This window comes from Apteryx mantelli, chromosome 14, assembly GCF_036417845.1.
Source record: "Apteryx mantelli isolate bAptMan1 chromosome 14, bAptMan1.hap1, whole genome shotgun sequence".
NCBI classification, from domain to species: domain Eukaryota; kingdom Metazoa; phylum Chordata; class Aves; order Apterygiformes; family Apterygidae; genus Apteryx; species Apteryx mantelli.
Genome location: NC_089991.1, coordinates 3,831,267 through 3,850,843, shown reverse-complemented (window position 1 = coordinate 3,850,843; position 19,577 = coordinate 3,831,267). Strand labels below are relative to the sequence as shown.

The window sequence follows — 19,577 nt, the reverse complement described above, 5'->3', positions numbered from 1 at the left end:
CCCCCGGCCTGCCCACGCAAATCACTGCAAATCGCTGCTCCCCCCCAGCCCACCCCGCAGCAGCGGCCCCCCTGCAGCGTCGCAGCGCGCCGGCACTGCCCACGGCCGGGCTGCAGCTCGGCGCTGGCGGAGCACGGGAAGGGCCGGGCCAGCTCTTCGGAAAGATATGAGCATCTGCAAACACCGAGCGTGAGCGACTACTCGAAAAGGCTGTCCTGCTTCCTCAGAGCGTCGGGGGCGCGCTGCCCGGGGGGGTTCAGCGCCTAGCAATGGGGTTCTTGCGCCTTCTGCGCTACCTTCCCATAGCTTCCATTCGCCAAAAGACTCCCCCACGCTGCCAGTGATAACGAAGAAAAAGGTGTTCAGCATTTCCCACGAAATGGTTTCACGTGAAGCATCTCGGTGTTTCACGTGAAGGAAGTTTGACGGTGGCACGTTTTATGTTTTAAACTTCGAAGTCCTTGCTACACCTGGTCTGTGCCTGAAATCCGTCAGTGCTCCCGCAAGAAACGCCCCAGGATTTCCCAAACTCTGCAGTGTTTCCCAAACGAAGGATCCCGAGCCCAGACTCAGAAGCGGATCCAGAGGGTGGGACAGAAGTGCCAAAGGCTGCTTACAGGTAAGATTAGAAACTGGGTTGCTTGTGGAAAAGTTTGGAAGATGCCGTCCAAGAGGAAATCCATCAATCCAAAGCACTGCTCTGCACTCTACCTGCGCCGGACCTGCCGTGCAGCAGCGGGCAACGCCATGCCAACACCTAGGGACGCCCTGTGCTGGTCTCGGGGCTTCACTCGGAGCCGAATCCAGCTGGACGCAGAGCCCCAGCGGGAACGGAGAAGATACAGGACGAGGGCGGTAAAGCCAAGACCTGGACCACCGGCACTTGGTCGAGTTCCCACTGCACTTTGCAAAAGACGGTTTGTGAGCTTGAGCGTCGTGGCACAACGCCAGCGTGAGTAATTACACGCTGCCTCCAAAATTCCCCCGTACTTTCAATTCGGATACGCTGCTCTTGCTCACGTTGTTTCAGGTCTCGGGCAGCCCGCGCGCAGCCGCCAAGCCGTGCACCGTTCAGCTTCTGCTCCACTTTATTTGCTCCGGAGCTGGGTTTCACCGCAAACCATCCGCTGTGCGTAAGAGCGGGACGAGCGCGGCCTCGGAGGGCCCCCGGCCGCCCGTCTCCCGGTCGGCACCACACCGAGCTCGCATCCTCCTGCCGCCTGCGAAGAGCAGCAACGCCGGGAGCTGGGGCTGAACCTCCTCCACGGAGCCCAGGAGTGTTTTCGCTCGGAGTCTGGGCTCGGACTTAAATCCAGCGACTTCGTTAGCAGCCAGGTAAACTCCTAGCCGGCTGGTTAAGTGTAATTAAAGGCAAAAAGGTGCCTGCGCCGGTAATGCAGAAGGCGACTTCGTGACCCAGGCTCTCCCGGCGGAGGGTTTTCCCGGGCCGAGCAGCGGTGCGGTGCGGTGTGGTGCGGTGCGTGAGCCGCACCGGTGCCCGTACAACCCGCCGGTCCCGCGGGCACCACGCAAGCAGGCAGGTACCTGCCGCGCGGGGAAGAACCACGCGCGGCCGCAGCTCAGGCGCTGGCCACAGGAAAACCGCCAAACCTCGGCTCGGCTCGGCTCGACGCCAAGGGCGGCCGGCGCAGGGGTCCGCGCGCTCCCCGGGCCGCCTCCTCGGGAGAGGCCCAACGCCGGGGCAATTCATGGACGCGACGCAGGTCCAACGGTGACAGTGGCAGCCCGGTGCCCGGCACGGCATCGCCTCCTCCTCCGATCTCTCGTTTCGCGCCTCCCCGCACATCCCACGTCTGCCCCCGCTCCATGGTGCCGCTGTGCCCCGGCATCCAGGGGGTGTCCCTGGGCTATCCAGGTGGACCCCAGCGCGGGAGCTCAGCACCCCACGGTCCCCACGCGGCTGGACCTCCCGGGTCCACCTTGGACGGCCACCGAGGCTGGAAATACCCGTGTGCCGCGGGAAGCGGTGCGGCTCCTCCTCCTCGGAGGAGCACCCTGCCCGCAGCCGGCTGGGGGGCTGCTGGCTACCGCCGCGGCTCCGGAGGGGGGAAACTCGAGCTCGGAGAAAGCCTCGAGAGCCACGTACCTCAGAGGGCTTCTTCTCCTTCTGCCTTGACCAGTTGGATTTGGTATTCGGGATTTTGGAGCATCTCGACGCGGACGTGGTGTGACCTGCAGCGAGGCAAGAGAGGAAAATTACCCGCGGGAGCGGCTGAGTTTTGCCGCCGCCTCCGTCTCCAGCCTCCGCGGGTCAGCGCCCGGAGGGGATAAAACCCGACGTGGCCCCTGTTTTGGGCACGTCTCAGGGCACTTCGCGCACGCAGATGAACATCCCCTTCCTACTCTTGGAGGTGATGGGGCAGAGACCCCCAAAACTTAAAAAACTTGTCACCTGCAGAGACCAGGAGGGAGAAAAGCAAAGTCCTAAACGAGAACAGCCTGGGGAGGGCACGAGCCAGGGCGCAACACCCCGAAACCAGGCATCCGCTGGCGTCAGAAATTAAGAAGGCAGGACTAAAATTTTCTAACGCGGACGCTTAAAGATAAGCATCCGAACTGCCCCATGGACTTCAGCTTTCACGGTAAAAAAGTGCTGGCCAAAAACTGCATAAAGCCCCTCTGCCAGAGGCAGGACGGGTGAGCGGGGCGCGTGCGTGCGGCCCGGGCCCCCCCGGCAGCGGAGGGGAGCCACCCCGCGGGATCCGCTCCGCGCTCCCGCCACGTTCAGCAGCGAGAGTGTTTGCGCCGGGATTTGGGATTACTTTACCCCGGGATCATCGGGAACAGACTCTGGTTATCCCGTGCGAGCGGCACTATCGCCACCGCTGCCCCCTCCCCAAGGCAAGGGCAGTCGAAGCCTGAAGCGCGATGGAAGCGTTACGTTATTAATCTTTATTTCTAACTCGAATGTGTTATGATCACTACTACCCCTAAAAAAAAAAAAAAAAAGCTGGATAAGCGGAGCGGGAAAAGTCGCTTTACTCAGGGAGCCGCTCGAAGGGCCGCGGGCAGAGCCGCAGCTCGCGCCGGGAGACCGCGGCAGTAATTCCCAGCCGGCCCCTCTCCTCAAGCCGCAGCGTGGCACTGCGACGGGGGGCGACGACAACGCGCCGCTACCCCCTCCTCTTGGCCGGGCGTAGAAAAGAAGGGCATCGGTCTGTCCGCAGCTATCCTGCGGGAGAGCATTCGCCAGCAGCTCAGCTACCACCCGCAGCACGAAGATCAACGTCCACGGGAGATAAGGCCGCGGCGTTTAACGCCACGATTGAAAACGCCTCAGCCCCACGAGGCGGAGAAGGCGGCTAACGCAGCTCGGTTCGGCACGCCGCGGAGGAGCTGGGGATTCGGGAAGGGGAAGTTGGGAGCGCAGCTTCCGAAATCAGCCCCTCTCTGAAGCGGAGATGCTGCGTTTCCCGGGAAGCTAGAGCTGCTGCCAGAGCCCGCTCCAAGCCCGCGACGCTTTCCATAGGCCCGGGCCAGCCCCGACGCCTCCCCGGGGCAGCGGGAAGGAGGGAAGGAGGGAAGGAGGGAAGGAGGGAGGTCCAGCCCTGCAGCCAAGCAGCAGGTTAGCGTCCGCGGGAGCCGTGCAAACTCCGCTCCCACTGACAATTCTTTTGGCTACAGCCGGGGGAACCGCAGCCAAGCCCAGCAAGATCCGCCTTTCCCGACCCCCTGGGCTCTCCCCATCATCCCATTAGGAAAAGGCCCAGCAGCTCCGTGTCTTTAGCCAAGTTCCTTCCGTTCCTGGCTGTTTGGTTAGGCAGATCCCCCGAAGTGGGGGGATCCCACAAATTCCCAGCAAGGCGCAGATCAAATCACTGTGACAGTCACAAGAAACCGAGAGCAACTGGTAGGAAATGAGGGAGCCTGGGCACGGGATGGGAGACGAGGGAGCCCGGGAACGGGATGGGAGACGAGGGAGTCCGGGCACGGGATGGGAGACGAGGGAGCCCGGGAACGGGATGGGAGACGAGGGAGCCTGGGCACGGGATGGGAGACGAGGGAGCCCGGGCACGGGATGGGAGACAAGGGAGCCCGGGCACAGGATGGGAGACGAGGGAGCCTGGGCACGGGATGGGAGACGAGGGAGCCTGGGCACGGGATGGGAGACGAGGGAGCCCAGGCACGGGATTATCTCGGAGCCCTGAGGTACCGAAGAGCTAAAGCATCGCTGCAGTGGGTGCAACCCTGAAATAAGTGGGAGAGGGAAGCGCTCTATTTATAGCCCGAATTCAGCACGTTTGCACATGTTTGCTGTTAAGCACATGTTTCTGGGCTCCGCTGAGTGAGGATGAAGCGAGGTACATGTTTAAAAGCAAGTGTGGGCTCACGAGCTTTTCCGACTTGAGGCCCAACTATCCCTTTTCCGTATCACTCCTGAGCTCCCGGGAAGGAAACACGAAGGGTCCAATCCTGCCCTGACTCCAGCTAAACTTCCCTTCCCACCAGTACAGCCGGGGCAAAAGCCAACCGGTGCCAGGCTGCAGCGCGAGCGGAAGGACAACGCGTCTGCGGAGGCTTCTGCTCCATTTGCAACCGGCAGCGGTTGCCGCTCTCCCGCACCCAAACGCCTGGCACGCGGGAGACGCTTCCAGCGGGTCGGAGGAGCCGGCGGCCAGACGCTGAGATCGGCACCGGCTTGGCGCGCAGCAGCAATGCGCTGCCCACGAGGCGTCCCCGCGCGCCGTGCCGAGCCGAGCCGAGCCGAGCCGAGCCGAGCCTGCCCGGCAAAGGCAGCTCCCTCCGCTCCCGCCCAGCGGTTACTGCGACGCTCTCCCTGCTGGAGGCGAACCGCTTAGTTATCTTGTTCAAAGCCTTGAGTTAAAGGTCTTACTGTCAGTGGTGTCGGAGTTATCACTGCTGATCGAGTACTTTCGTCGTTTTTCTTCCATCTGCAACAAAAGAAATCGAACGTCACCCTTGATGCTCGGGCAGCAGCTCGTCTCGGCAGCAGCTCGCCGTCACTCCGAGCGCCCGCGCATCGCGCCGCCCCGGCCGCGCCAGCAAACGCTCACCCTCGCGACGGGAACCACCCCGGGGGCTTTAAAAAGGGAAGAAAACAACCCCAGGGAGATCTCCTCCGGGGGAAGTCCGGGCGCCGCCGCGCGCGGGGGGCCACCGCGCGCCGCCCCAGCCCCCCGGCACCTCGGCCCCCGCAGCCCCCTGCCCGTCCCGCGGGTTAAAACCCCGCGGTTTTAGCTTCCGAAGACCCGCGCTCCGCGGGAGAGGTAAAACCACCTGGGTTTTACAACATACCTGCTATGTTTTATCACACCGTTATAAGGGATAATGCTGCAAAGCACCGTAAACATTTTAACTATCAGTGCTGGGGAAAGCACTGCCCTGTCAAAACATGATTAAAAATGTTCCTCGAGAATATGGCAATATCAATACTTTCCTCCAGCGATTTGAGGGGAAACAGATGTTATTAAACCACAGCCTTGCTCTGAGCAGCCATTAGGTTTTGCTTGGGGGAAATGATATCGAAGGCAGATTTAAATGCAGTTCACTCGTTTTTAGTGGGAATTCTACCTGCGCATTGGAAACTGGCTCCTACTGGTCTGAGGAGGCAAAGAGGCTTTTGGATTATAGCGATGGAGCTACAGGTTTATTGATTCGTGGACTTCCTCGTCACTGAGATTAAATAAACCAAACACAAGGAGGGGAAAAAGTCGGAGCTGAAGCACGCGCTGGTCATCGCCTTGGCTGCACCTGGTCCCTGCGTCCGGCTCCCGTCCTGCGTCTACCCAGCAGCAGCCCTTTACCGGAGCAGCAGCTCACAGCAACGGGAGCTCGCAGGCACCTACCACCCTCGATCAGAAATGGCTCAAAGTGCAGCTGAAACAGCGGCTCCACTTAGCAAAAGCGTTTTGCCCCGGTTTGCCAGGACCCCTGAGAGCATCCTCTGGACAAAATTCTCTATCAATTGCTCTCATTAAATCCTGGCTTGAGCAAAGGGGGCAGCTATGAGCCCAGCAGCACCAAAACGCAGCCACAGCTTGGGCAGGGGACGACGCGGCACCGCTGCCCGAGGAAAGCAGAGTTCGGGCCAAAACCACCGGGATCGAGCAGAGCTTTGCAGGAAAGGGGTAACTTGCAGGCCGGGCAAGGGAGCTGCTGCTTCCCGAGGGACGACGTCGCATCGCGGCTGGGCAGCCCGCAAGCTCCCTCCGCACCCACCGCGGGGGGGGGGACCCGTCGCCCCCCTTCCCCGGGCTGCGCTGGGCGACGGCCGCGTGGTCACCGCGGGCAGGATGAGACCCGAGCTCCCAGCCCACCGTGCTGCTGGACGAGGCAGCCTCGTCCCGGGAGCGGTTTAGTTCGCCTATGGCTAAGCAGTTTAAAGTCTCCGCGAAATGCAGTCTGCGCTTCAGAATTAATCCTTTGTTTACAGTGAAAGCTAATTTCACCTTTGACTGACCCGTTCCCCGCATGGCATCATTATTAAAGTCATAAACAAATACCAAAAAAATTTGTAATACTTTGAAAAGGTCGCTCTTAGGTCAAACTTGGCCTAAAATCTAGCTTTTACGGAGCCAGAAACCAACAGAAAGGTTTCTATGGATGCTTGCTTAAAAAATTCAAATAGAAACAGATGTGGGTTTCTTTTATAAACAAATGAGCATCCCCCTGAAGTGTCTGCAGCTCCAGCGCGCCCGGCCCGCGCTAACGCCTGCAAGCCCCAAAACGGGGCTCCGCTGCGAAGCGCCGCGCGTTCAGCATCGCCTTTGTTCGGGCTGAGAGGCGCAGATTAACGCTAAACAAATGACCGGGATGGCCCTGCCATCAGCCTATATACATTTAAATCACTGCGCCTTGCACAAATTAGCCATGGGCTTGGTGGTGAAGTTAAGCTGCTGCCCTGAGGCCACCCAGTCCCGGAGCAGGGCAAGGGGAGCCGGGTGCACCTGGGGCAGCGACAGGTCCCCGTGCTCCAGCCCAAAGTGCTTCCTCCAGCCTCCGGCCCGCGAGCAGCCGCTCCATCATTCGCATGTGCGAGGAAACCCGCTTATGTTTCCCAGCTTGCTGGAAACTCTTCAACACGCCACGTGCAGAAGGGCCGGGAGCTCCCGGGAGCATCCCAACGGCACGGCGCGCAGCGGCACCCGGGGACCCCGGCTCCGCAAGGAGCAGCAGTCCCGCGGCACGCCGAGCGAGCCAGACGAATTCCCACGTGTCTGCGATCGCCGCTTCCCGCAGGTAAAGCGGCAGCGATCTGCCCGGGCTGCGGCAAGAAGCATCCGCTCCTCGGCCGCTGCCAGCCCTCGCCCGCCTTTCGGGGCGCCCCTCGTGCTCGCGGCCGCCCCGGCGCGACGGCCTCTCCCGCTGTGGCAGTCGAGCGCCGCACGCCGAATTACGGGCTCTGTTTGCGAGCTGCAATGAGACTGCAGAAAACCACTTCCCTGTTTGCTCTCCCAACGCGCAAGCAGGAAGGCGAGCAGAGAAGAGTGCCCCCAGCGGCACGCCGGGCGGCCCCGCGGGCACGCCACGGCCACGGCACGCCACGGCACCCCACGGCCTCGCCGCGCACCAGCGCTTCCCTCCCGCCTTAACCGTTTGCTCGCTCTGTCCAGCAACAGGCAGGCAACAAGTTATTAGAAAGCGCGAGGAGCAGGGAGGCACGCGGAAAGGTCCCTGCCTTCGCGCCGCAGCAGGGCCGTCTGGGTTGCGCCGCCTTTCGCACGAGCCGCTTGGGAGCCCGCTGCTCCTGCAGGAGGCTTCCCAGAGAGTCAGAGCATCCCCCGGCTCCGGAGCACACCCAGTCCCGCAACAACACCACAAACTCTCCGGCTGTAGGATGCACAGCGACTGTTGCAAGGGGCACCAGCAAGCACCAGCGCGTGGCCCCCACAGAGCTGCGCCGCTCTGCTGTCACCCTTCTGCCATCCCACGGGAGCCAACATCCGGAGAGCGAGGAGCCCGCTGCCCAGGAGCGCTTCCCTTCCCCACACCGGTGTTTTGGGGCTGGGGGGCGAGAAGCGAGGCCAGGCGGGCCATGCCCACCCCCCGGGTCCCAGTGGCGGCTGCCGTCAGCTCCAAAGCACGAAGCCAGAGCTAAGCCGCCTCGGGAAGGGTCATCTCCCGCTCCTCCTCGGTGGCCAGGCTCGCTGCCTCAGTTCCCGGGGGCCAAATTTAATCTCATTTAAATTTAAAACAAAACAAGCCCTGGTTTACTTCCGGTGCTTTGCATTTTTCCAAATCTAGAAGGGGATTTTTTTTGCTTTATTACTCACATTTGTGACTTTACTTTCCCTTTCTGACTTGTTTAGTTTTTACCCTCCCATTACCCACTTTCTCTTCCGCAAGTCTGGACCGCTCGCAGGGATAACCGGGGACCCTGGGCCCTCCGGGACAGCCCTGCGCAGGCGCCGGCCCGCAGGCCCCGAGCGGCCGCAGCTGAGCCCCAGAGCACCAGCAGCAGCCATGGGCCGCATGCACCTAGGGAATCCCCAAAGTCCCGAATAAACTTGGAGCATCACCTGCCCCCCAGCTTTCAGGCCTCGGTGTCAAACGCTGCCAGCAGCCACCAGTACCTTAACTTCATCTCCCTGTCTAGGACCCCTCAGGGCTCATGTGCTTTCCTCTCCTTCGCCCCAAGCCTTGATTTTTAGAAATCAGCCTCAATTTTCCTAGGAAAAACAAATCTAACCTTTGATTTAACCTTTCTACAAGCTATTTCTGCTTCCATCTCAAGCTTATTTTAACCTCCGTAGCCAATAAGCGCTTAAAGGTCAGCCGCCGTTCCCGGGAGCGTGGCTCCGCATCCCAGGCGCAAAGCCTGAGATCCCTCCTTCCTCCCCGAGTAAAATCCTTCCTCACCCCCCCCCCCAAAAAAAATCCCCACGGCGAGGGTCTGGGTTCACAGCTGCGAGCAAGCAGGGCGGTAAGGAGGCAGGGGGGGCTGCTGCGAGGAGGGTCCCGGTCCCCCCCCCGGCAGCCGGGAGGCTCCTTCCGAGCGGCACCTGAGCCGGGAATCGCCGCTTTGGGGCCTCGCAGCATCTCCCGGCGCTGCCGCCTCCCGCGCGGGCGGAGGGGACGGGGGGGGGGGGGAGCCGGGTCCGCCCCCCCCGGCGCAGGGGGAGGGAGCGCGGCCGGGGCAGGTGGAGCCGCGGCCGGGGCGGCGCTGCGCGGCGCTGCGCGGGGGCAGAGCGGCTCGGCAGGGCGCCCCCGGCAGGGCCGCGCCGGGGGAGGGCCGCGGTATTTTTAGGGCCGGCCGAGGTAGGAGGGGGGAGGCGGCTTGCGCGGGGCTGCGCGGCCCCTGCGCGGAGGGGGTCCCCGCCCCGCCGCGGCGCGGGCGCGCAGCGAGGAGAAGCCGCGCAGCGGAGGCCGCAGCGGCCGCCACGCCCCCGCCGCCGCCGCCGCCCGGCCCCGCGCAGCGGCCCCGCGCCCGCGCAGCGCCCCGCCGCTGCCCCGCGCCCGCCCCGCTCCCGAGCGCGCTGCGCAGCCCCAAAACGAGCCGCCCCCCCCCCCGGGAGCCCCGCGCCGAAACGGCCCGTGCGTTGTGCGCCCCCCGCCCCCGGGCCGGGCACGGCGCGGGGCAGCCGCCTCTGCCGCAGTCATTAATTTGGGAAATAAAAAAATAAAAATAAAATAAAAAATAAAAAAAAAAAACCAACCCCCGGGGGAAGGAGCGCAGCCTGCGCGGCGGCGGCGACCCTTTAAAAGTTCTTGTTTACATTCCCGCTGCCTCCCTCTTGCACTTTAAAACGAGAGTGACCAACATGCGCAATCCGCCGCTGGCAAACGCTGCACATCCCCCCGCTCGCGGGCGGCCCGGCGAGGGAGGGCGGCCGAAAAATAAATAAATAAATAAAATAAAATAAAATAAATAAATAAATAAGCAAGCAGGCAGGCAGGCAGGCAGGCATAGAGGGGGAGCTGCAAAACAGCGATCCGCTGCGAGAGCAAGCAACCCCCCCTCCCCGCCCCCCCGCCCCCCCCCCCGGCGGCCCCGCTCATCCTTTACCTTTGCCAGCGGAGCGTCCTCCAAGAGTTGCGCCCGTCTCTGGGGTGACGGCGGGGAGGGCGGCGGAGGGGGCGGGCGATGCTCCGCGGCCGCCCCGGCGCTGGGCGCCCCGGGCCCGGCTCAATCCGGTGTCATTGCCGGGCCCCGCGGCCGGGGGGGGCCGCTGCCCTCAGGGGCGGCCGCAAAGTAACTCCATGGATGCGCCGCTTCCAGCGGCGATGGCCGCTGCGGGCGCGACCCGCCGCGCGCGTTTCTGTTTCTTTTTCGCCGCGCACTTCCTCGGCTGCGCTCTGCCACCGCGCCGCGCCGCGCCGCGCAGGGGAGGGGAGGGGACGGGAGGGGAGGGGAGGGAGGGAGGGAGGCGGCGAGGCGACTTTTTGGAGCGGTTACGGATAATGGTGGTATCGCCCCCCCCCTCCCCGCCGCCGCCGCCGCCGCCTCCCAAATCTGCCTTCAGCGCCGCGCTTTGCGGCTCGCCGCCTCCCCCCGCGGCCGCGCAGCGGCCCGGCCAGGTGCGGCGCGCGCGGGCCCCATCGCGGCCGGGCGCGCTCCGCTGCGCGCCCCCCCCCCCCGCCGCCCCCCGCGCCGCGCTCCGCGGGCGCCCCGCAGCGAGCCCTGCGCACGCACCCGCGCGCGCTCTTTACCTCCGCTCCCCCCGCCGCTTCACTCCCCCTCTCGCCTCCGCGCTGTGCACAGGCGTACACGGCGCCGCCGCTGCAACCTTAAAAAAAAAATAAGCTTATACTTTAAAAAAAAAAAAACCTTTTGGCGCCATATTAATGACGTACTTAAAATTTGCCATTTCTCCTGCGTCAAAAAGACGTTTCTTGCCCATCGCGGAGCGGCGCGGGCGCGGCGGGCGGCCGGGGGCGGCGGCGCGGGCGCGCTGCCCCCCTCGGCGGGGAACTTGCGCGGGCGCGGGGCGGGCGGGCGCCGTGGGAACTGCCGCCGGCGCCCGCGGAGCCTCCGCGCCGCTGCGCGCACCTCGCCGCCGGGGGCCGCCGCGGCCCGGCCGCCTGCCCCCTTCCCACCCCCACCCCCCCGCCCCGGGGACTCGGCGGAGCGTCCGCGGAGCCGCCGCCCCCGCGCAGCCGGCGGCGCGGCCGCCCCGGGCGAGTCCCAGCGCGGCGACGGCGGCGGCGGCGCGGCCGCCCCGAGCGGAACCGCTGCGCTCGGCGGCACCGGGGCGCGGTGGTGCGGGCGGCCCGCGGCCGCGCAGCGCCGCACCTTCCCCGCGCTGCCCCGCGCGGGCTCGGCCCCCCGCCGCAGAACGCTAAAATTCAGCTCAAAGACGGTTTTCCCGTCACGGGCTGTTACGGTCTCCGCAATTTGGTTCGCTCCGGAACTGTTGCTGGTGGTTAAAAACACTGGGAATAAAGAGACGGCAAGAACCACCACCAACAACTCAGGCAGCCCGATCTTCCCCGCTGCGCATCCCTGTGTCGGCTCCCCATATAATTTGCCAAACTTTAATGAATTAGGCTGAAACTTGCTGTCTTGGGAGCCTGTGCTGCACATTTTCTGAAAACTACTCAAAACCCTTTGGCTCTTCCAAGATCGGAGACAGAAGGGGAAGAAAAAAACATTGCTCATTCTTGTGGGGTTTGCTTTTTTTTTCCTTTTTTTTTTTTTTGGACTGTGTATGTGGAAATAGGGTCTTGAAACTAGCCATGGGGCAGCCTTTTATGGTCCTTTAGACAACCCCCCCCAAATTAGCCCTCTTACTAGTCCTTGAAAAACAGCAGCTCCGAACACATGGTGAAAACCAGCTGCTGAATTCCCTGAAAAGTCCATTCCCCCCGGAAGCAGCCTGCCACCACCAAAAGCTGGGGTGCTCAGGGCCTGGTGTGGGCGCAGCCCTCCGCGGTGCCAGGCCCGGCAGGAGCCAACGCTCTGAAGAAAGAGGGCAAGTTTGGGAAGGGGGAGTTGGTTTGGGAGGAGGACTGGGAGCAAGCGGCGGCACGGCGGGCGCATGCCGTGCCGAGGAGGTGGCGACCGCGGCCGGATGAGGCAGCGGAGCCGAGGGGCCTGGCGGTGACCTCCAGCAGGAGCGGCGGCGGGCACAAGCCAGCCCCGGCAGAGGGGCAGCACGGGAAGGAGGCAATTTGGGCCAGAAGAGGAGGTGGCCCGGGCTCCCGGCGCTGCAAAAGCACTCCGTTCATTTCCCATTTAGTAATAAGACATTGCCATCTTCTCCGGGGAGGCTCTTCTCCGGAGAGCAGCCCCGGAGAAGAATAGGACACTTCAGCCGTCAGTCTAAAAAAGCTCTGCCGATAGCACGGGAATGGTGGTGGGACTCCTGAGCGCTGAGCCCACACGCTATTTCTGTCCCCCGCCAGCGCGGCGCCGCGGCGGCCCCGCTGCCCGGCACGCTGCAGCACTCGCCGCCGCGACTTCACCTGCCTCCGCATCGCAGCGTTAAGCCACCAGACCTTAGGAAATGTCCGAGTGGAGGCTTTCTGTCTAAATTTATTGAGCCTTTCGATACATATATATTCTAATGCAATTCATCGTTACACAGTCGCAGTCTCTTTCTCCTGTGACCCCTGCATGTGATGGACCTGCCGTGTAGCTAAGTGGGAAAGGAAACACTTTTCTGCCAGATCCCTGTCGCCCCTGCAGCGCCAAACACTGTCCGTGGAGCGAAGCGATGGGCTACGGGATGTGAACGGCGTCTCACAGCGAAGACAGGGCAAAACGGCCTGGAGAACCTGATTCCCGCCTTGCCTTTGCCACGGACTTCCCTAACACAGTCATTAAACCCAACTTTTTGGACGCTGCTGACTGTATTTCCCATGTTGTGGGCGTTCAGCTTGAGAGCTTTAGCCCGATTTGCTGACATCCATCTTACAGCTACGGCTGGAAGCAGCGGGTGCTGCGCTTGCATGTGCAAAGTGCTGCATCATGATAAATGCTCTGGAAAAGCAGACGTTGTGCCTCTCGCACAGAGCGCCCAAAACCAGCCGAAACTTCTGACCTCGATCCGTCTGCATGTCGCCCTGACCCAGGACGGGTGTTCGGGGACGATCACTTAAGGTGCCCAAGCACGGATGCAGCGTAGTGGAAAGAACTATGGGAAAACTCCCAAGGAAATTACTAACTCTGTCTTCCAAGGAAGCTGCCAGCTGCACCGCTTTGGTCCTAAACCGCACCACAGCCGAAAAACTCTTCTGCCGCTTTTTTGGGATTTCTGGACATTGCACTTCCGCTAGCCGGAACACGAGCACCCAGCTGCGATTTGAAAACTGCCCCCCGCGCGTTGGAGCTGTGCTTCTGTGGCTGTGGATTTGCCAAGCAGCCGGGTCCGTGGATGATGTGCTGAGCTAAGGCCTGGCGTCGGACGCTGGACAACGGGAACGATGCAGCACTGCTGAGCACCTCCCTGGCTGTCTCATGCACCGCCGCACGAGACAGAGGTACAGAAGAAAAACAGTATCCGATCATGCAATTAAAATCTTGTTCTGCGCCAACAAAAGGGCATTTATTAAGTTGCACTGAATTCTGACATTTCTTAATTTTGAGTGCTTCCCTCTGCAGCATTGATCATGCGCTTAACAGATTTTTGGCTACCATATATGCACATTTATACAAAATATGTCTACAAACAGGTCTATGTAACACATACATCTAATATACACAGAGATAACACTTGATGAATGTTTCTACAGAAAGGTCACGTATATTAAATATACGATATTCAGTTTACATAGCGAGACATTTATATAACAATTATGAAGAGCTCTGACAGGGTGTTGTCAGTTGGCATTTGCTAAGAGAAGAAATAAATCTAATAATAAAAACAAAAATAGCATTTTGGAAGAAATAGCACTGCACAAATCCTCTGAAAGGACAGAATTGTCTACACAACAAAGGCTCAGCTGATCGATGCTAAAATAAGCAGTTATGCAACAAGTAAGAAATATGATCTCCAGGGAAGAAAGCAGCAGCGTTTGCCTTTCATCTTCATTCACCAGTGCTTATTTTTGCATACCTAAAAGAATAAACCAGGTAACCTTTGGATGATGAGCACGTAATTAGAATTAACAGATGTTTTTAAATGAAGGGTTTAGCCTTTATTAGCTTTGCATGAGCTCTAGCGTTAAATTCAGTCACTAGAAGCGAGTCCCCCGAAGTGCCGTGAGACTGCCGCTTTCATCGCTCGTGTTTCGTGCCTGTTAATGCGCTTTGGAAGAAACGCCGTGCTGGCATAACTGCATGTAAATCCACTGATTTTTACTGGGGAATTGGCCCGCCAGGTATCAGTGATCACCAAGTTGTGAACGCAGCCTCCAAGATGAGTCTACAGAACAGCGCGTCTCACAGCACTTAAGAGTTAATAAACCTTGTCAACAAGCCTTGACCAAAGACGAAAAATCTCAGCACCGACGGGTCCCACAGGAGAGGAAAAGAAGAAAACCCAGTTGCCGGGTTGCCATCGGGTTTGATTCCTGTGCTATCGATTAGTGCCAGGCACAAGAACGGGACGGATCCAAGGGAGCGCGAGCAATCCCCAAATGCAAGGAAAATTCAATGTCTTTCCAAGAGCTTTCAAAACTATCTATTTAGTAACGTGAGCCCCGGCCCCGAAGCGGGGAAATTCCTCCGATGGGGAATTTCGGAAGCACCGTGCAACTTGAAAACAGTGCAGGAGACTCACTCCTGCTAATTTACTGCCTTCGATACCCTCCTCTGAGGCCTCTGCGAGATGGAAGAAGTCAAAGACATCTCATGGCTACTTTAATTTATCCCAAGGACCAGATCAGCTCTCGGCCGCTCCAGGAGGGCAGCGCAAAGATGCTGAGCATCTTTCTGCAGCCGTATCCCAGGTAGGGTTGCCCGATATTCAGCTGTAATCGTGAAATTTGACTTCTATTAAAATAGGTGTTAACTTGGAGAATAGTAAGCAGATGCAGTAGCAGGAAAAAAGAACAAGCTCTGTTCTAAATTATAATAATAATCATTCCCATCTTCTAGAATGAACTACTACATCATTATATAAAGTGTCCTTTTTCCTTCTCATTCTGCATAGTTCTTTTCCTCTCCGAAATGCGGGGAAAATACTCTACTTACAGGAGAAGAAAATCTGATTTGGCAGATCAGTGGATAGTGAGTGAGATTTTGTTTGAAATCTCAATTACCTTCAGTAGCTAGGAATTGCGTATCAAAATAAACTGTAAACCAAAAAATAGCTATAACGTTACAAACGGCCATCCCTGGGCAGGTCGCTGAGGAATCCTCTCCATGCAGCAGCTGCTCTAACATTTTCCTAGGAAATGGCAGTCTCCGAAGGGATTACCTCCGAAGGATGCCGCCCTCCGCGGCTTTGTGTGCCGATGCTCAGCCTCGTGTTCTCGTGCGCTGAATCTCTTCTGCCGAATTTCAAGGTTCCTTTTGTTTGTTTGCTCCTCCGTTTTCTCCGCGTTCAGTTCTGTTACGAAGTGCATCGAGTACAGCAGCATCCCCAGGCTGAAATAACCGCGGCTTTCAAAGGCCCTCAGGAGTAAAATAGATCCAGCGAAACACGAACCACCAGCGGTGAGCCGTACGACTCGGAGCACTGCTCCGGCGGTGGCCCGGGTCTAGCTCCTCGCCCCCTGCACGGATCCGTAGGCAGATTCCACCCTAAGGAACTTTCCCATTTCTATTCCTCTGTTCCCTTCCTATAGGCATTTCAGGCTTTCCAAATTAAATATAGTGGGGGGTAATGTGGCTCCCCGAGCTGGCTTGAGCTTCGGTGTCAAGAAACTTGACTATTATGGGCAAATTCTGTGCGGCGAGCTGCGCGAGGAGCAGCTGGGACATTTCAAAGCGAGTATTACGGCAGAGCCTGCTAACGATTATGCTTTTAAAGGTCCAAATTTATAAAACGCACGACTCTTCCTCAAAAGGCTGCCTGGAATAGTGGCACGAAGGGGGCAGGCGGCCCCGGGCGGGTGACGGCCCGGCTGCCCCGCGCGCCGAGGGGTGTCGCGCGGGCGGCCCTCGCCCGGCCCCTTCCCGCGCTGCGCCCCGGCGAGGGGCCGGCTGTGCCGAAGCGGCTTGCGCTCCCGCGGGCGCCCGCGCTTCGGCCGGAGCTTAACGCCCCAGTGCGGCGGGCGTCCTCCGGGCTGCAGGTCCCTCCGCGTCGCAGAGCACGCGATTACTCTCCCAATTAAAAAAGAAAAAGGTAGAGATTAAAGATATGAGTCACAACTCAACGCACCGGCTGAGTGAACGGTACGCACGCTAAACAACACGCGCACCGAGACGGCATTAATCCACTTTTTATATGGATTCCCTGTAGACATCCAGTTTATAACTAAGTTGGCTGTTCCACTCTTATTTCTCTGGAGTTTGAGGGTGTGAAAAAGACATTTCCATTTCATTGACTAAGTTCCCAAGGGGAGAATTTATGGAAGTGCAAGTGCATAATTTACTGCCTGACAGGATAAAGATGGTATCTGGTTTTAAAAAAATAGTGTACCCTGAAAAACAAAATTGCTAGAACAGACATTTGTTTTCCATAAGTACCATATTTTAGAAGCATTTAATTTAGTTTAGAAGCACCGTTAAAAATATATGCATTGTAAATTGCAGCTGCATAACACGATATTTATCAGATAATGTCACTGAATAGTCTCCTGTTGCAATATAAATGCCAAGGCATTTATAGAAAATAAATGTTGAAGTAGAGAGCTTTATTTTCAAAGTGGAAACCCATTATCTCATCCAAAAGTCATAAATAAAGTGATAAAGGTTTGCTTATGGGGTTAGTTTTAACCATATGGGGGTTGACACGGCTACTTCATTGCCCCCGCAATATTCCCAAGCGGTAAACTCGTCTCGACTGCAGCAAACCCAGCGGGAGAAACACGGTGCGCAGGACCGGTGACGGCACGATTCGGAGAGAGCTAAGAGTAGCCACAAGGCCAATCAGCTGATAACATACTGGAGGAAAAGAGACATAAAGATGGAAAGTGAGGGATTTCTGGAGATTTGCAGCTTCCCACGGTATTTATTTCAAGAAAATTCATCAGTTCTAAGTATTGTCAGAACCCGATACAATATGCTAGAATACCAGCTTTTAAAAATGGTGCCTGAAATTTCTCTCCTAAAGACATACTGAGTCACATAAAGCACGATCGGATTTCCAAAGTATGGAGGATCCAGCAGTTCCTACCGATTTCTTCAGGGTTTGGATCAAGTTGTGCACATGTGGCATTATTTATTAGTATAAGGTACAAAGGGCTGTTAGAGAGGGACGGTAAAGAAGATTTTGGATCCGAGATCTGCACCTTCTGCTCCTCTGAAATTTGGAGACACCAATCTAGTCTTTTTGTCCCCTGATAGAATGAGACTAAAATTAGGCTCATGCCACCATTCCTGCAAATCGAGTGCTTTCCCGAGCAAGCTGCATACCATGTGGGCATCCGAGTCCTGTCTGATTTTCTCTTTGCACCGCTGGCCCACAGCTCCGTTCGTTATCACTGCTGAGCCTGGAAAACACTCATCGAATGCAACCGGGATCCGTAATGCGGAGCTGCCTGTCGGCTGCCGCTGAAACGCATCTGCTCCGAGCGCGATGCTCAGAAGGGCATAACTCTTCTGGGGAGGAATGAAGGAGGAAGACGGATGATACCAAACGAATCCGGAGTAATCCTGCTAATTTAGTTTCAATTATTCTGGGTTTAACATATCCACATAATCCACATTTTATGGGATTTGTAATTTTCAAATCACTTTTAGCCTGGGCGGCTAGGAACGAAATCTGCCTGTAAATTAAAGAAAGCTGCAGCCACACCTGATGGGTTCTTAGCTGTCGCCGAGGCCAGCATGCCCAGCCCAGCAGCTGGACTTGGCGCGCCGCCCGGCTTCCGACGACAGGGAGCAAAGGGGGAGCGGGACAGCGAATTGCTCTTGGTGCCCACTGCCCTGTTTCATGTGGCCAGATGCAGGTGCGTGCGATGGGTACATGCCCAGTCACGTCACCACGTCCTCTGCAGGACACCCATCGTCTGACCGGACATGCAGTCGCCAGTGCCAGGGTGGAAAGATGCAGGTATTTGAATTTTGGTCACAAATCAGATACGTTTCTGGTTGTACTGCAGAAGCCAGCATGGCTTTACAACCCTTGAAGGCCTCCAGAAGTGGCTATTGGATCTGCATGAGCTGAAAGTTTGGGTGCTGCTCTTCTAAAGGAAGGACCGAGATTATGACACCTGCCTCCTGGCTTCATGAGTCTCTCCTTTCCTGGTCCTTCTCCCCATTTAGCCACTTCTTTGATGGCTTTGTTAGTGTAGCGCCTGCTTAATTTTCCCCTTTATTTTCTCCCTCTGCTGCTCACCCTGCATCTCTCTTGGGGCAGCCTAACCCACCGGTCCTGTTCAACAGTCACATTCACATCGAATTGCTGCTTCTCTGTGATTCCACTCTCAACTCACCTCTTTCCGCACAAAACTGCGCTTCGGTCTGCCCCAGGACATTGCATACTGGCTGTCACATTAGCAACTTGGACTAAACGTGATATGAATTACTTATTTTTCTCACCAAACTTCCCTCCTTCCCTATCAGAGGAGCAATGCACACCATGCACCACTCAACCGATATTTCATCAAAAGCAGTTTATAGTGATGAATGTCAGCCACATTGGAAATATGCTATTCTGCAGGTGTAGTGTCTAAAATAAATAACCTTTACATATGAGAAGCGGCTGGATGGATGGATGGATGGAGGGACAGCTGATTAACTGACTCACCAGCCACTGAAGTGAAGTACAACACACCAGCAGTACGCATTTCTGGGCAATATTCTGAAGAAAATACTTGGATGCTACCAGCTCCTTGCAGAGAGGATCCCACATCGAGGGCGGCTGGAAATCAGTGAGCGCAAGCCAGAGGACCTCGAGGTTGTGCACCTGATTTTATAACATATCACAGCGGTAAGAGAGGGTGAAGACTCGTCAAATCATTACGTTCGTCGTCTCGCAGGAGGGGACTGCAGCCCCTTCGCAGAGGACGTACCAGCTATTGGTATGGATTTACATCTGAGCAGACCGCGGCAATCGGTCCCGCCAGGCTGCAGCAGCATGGCCGTGTGTCCGAGCGGCTTCGCTGGTGAGCTCCACGGATGGCAGACGACCACCGGAGCAACAGTTCCTCCATGCCAGGATTTTAACACATTGTATATGCAACACATACGCGCTTTATAGTGGTTATAATCTTCAAATCAATCGTACCTAGCAGTGAAGGTTTAACGTTAATGACTTTCTTATTATGGATGAAAAACCCTTTCAGAGCTAACGACCAGAAAGAAGCCCGCTTAGCTCCTACCTGGAGAGGTGACTCCACGGTCATGACCAACACTCGGAGGAGAGCTGGACCTACGGATGCTTTAATATAGCAAATCCCGACGGGTTAGTCTGGCGCACTAGGGTGAGTCTTCCTTTGCACCTGAGTTTAAGCATCTCAACTTATGATGCAGCTAACAGCAAGGCTGACCTTACTCGTCAGGAGGAAACAGCGTGTTGCCCATCGCGCAGCCCCCTCCCAGGCCCTCCCGAGTGCCGAGCGCCGGGCCGCGTCCCCGGGGAGCCCAGCGCTCCCCGCACACG

At 58.0% G+C, this 19,577-nt stretch overlaps 1 protein-coding gene across 4 annotated transcripts in view; it reads right to left on the bottom strand.

The window, feature by feature from the left end:
• Positions 1-19,577, bottom strand: part of JADE2 (jade family PHD finger 2) — a 114,399-nt gene that overhangs the window by 55,780 nt on the left and 39,042 nt on the right. For 3 of the 4 annotated variants that reach the window (XM_067304736.1, XM_067304733.1, XM_067304735.1), the window contains exons 4-5: positions 4,856-4,913; positions 2,108-2,193 (exon numbers count right to left, since the gene is read on the bottom strand). In XM_067304736.1, coding sequence (XP_067160837.1) covers positions 2,108-2,193; positions 4,856-4,913 — 144 coding nt within the window. Of the gene's footprint in view, positions 1-2,107; positions 2,194-4,855; positions 4,914-9,988; positions 10,325-19,577 lie in introns of those variants that run through there. The other variant, XM_067304734.1, reaches the window with a different exon arrangement.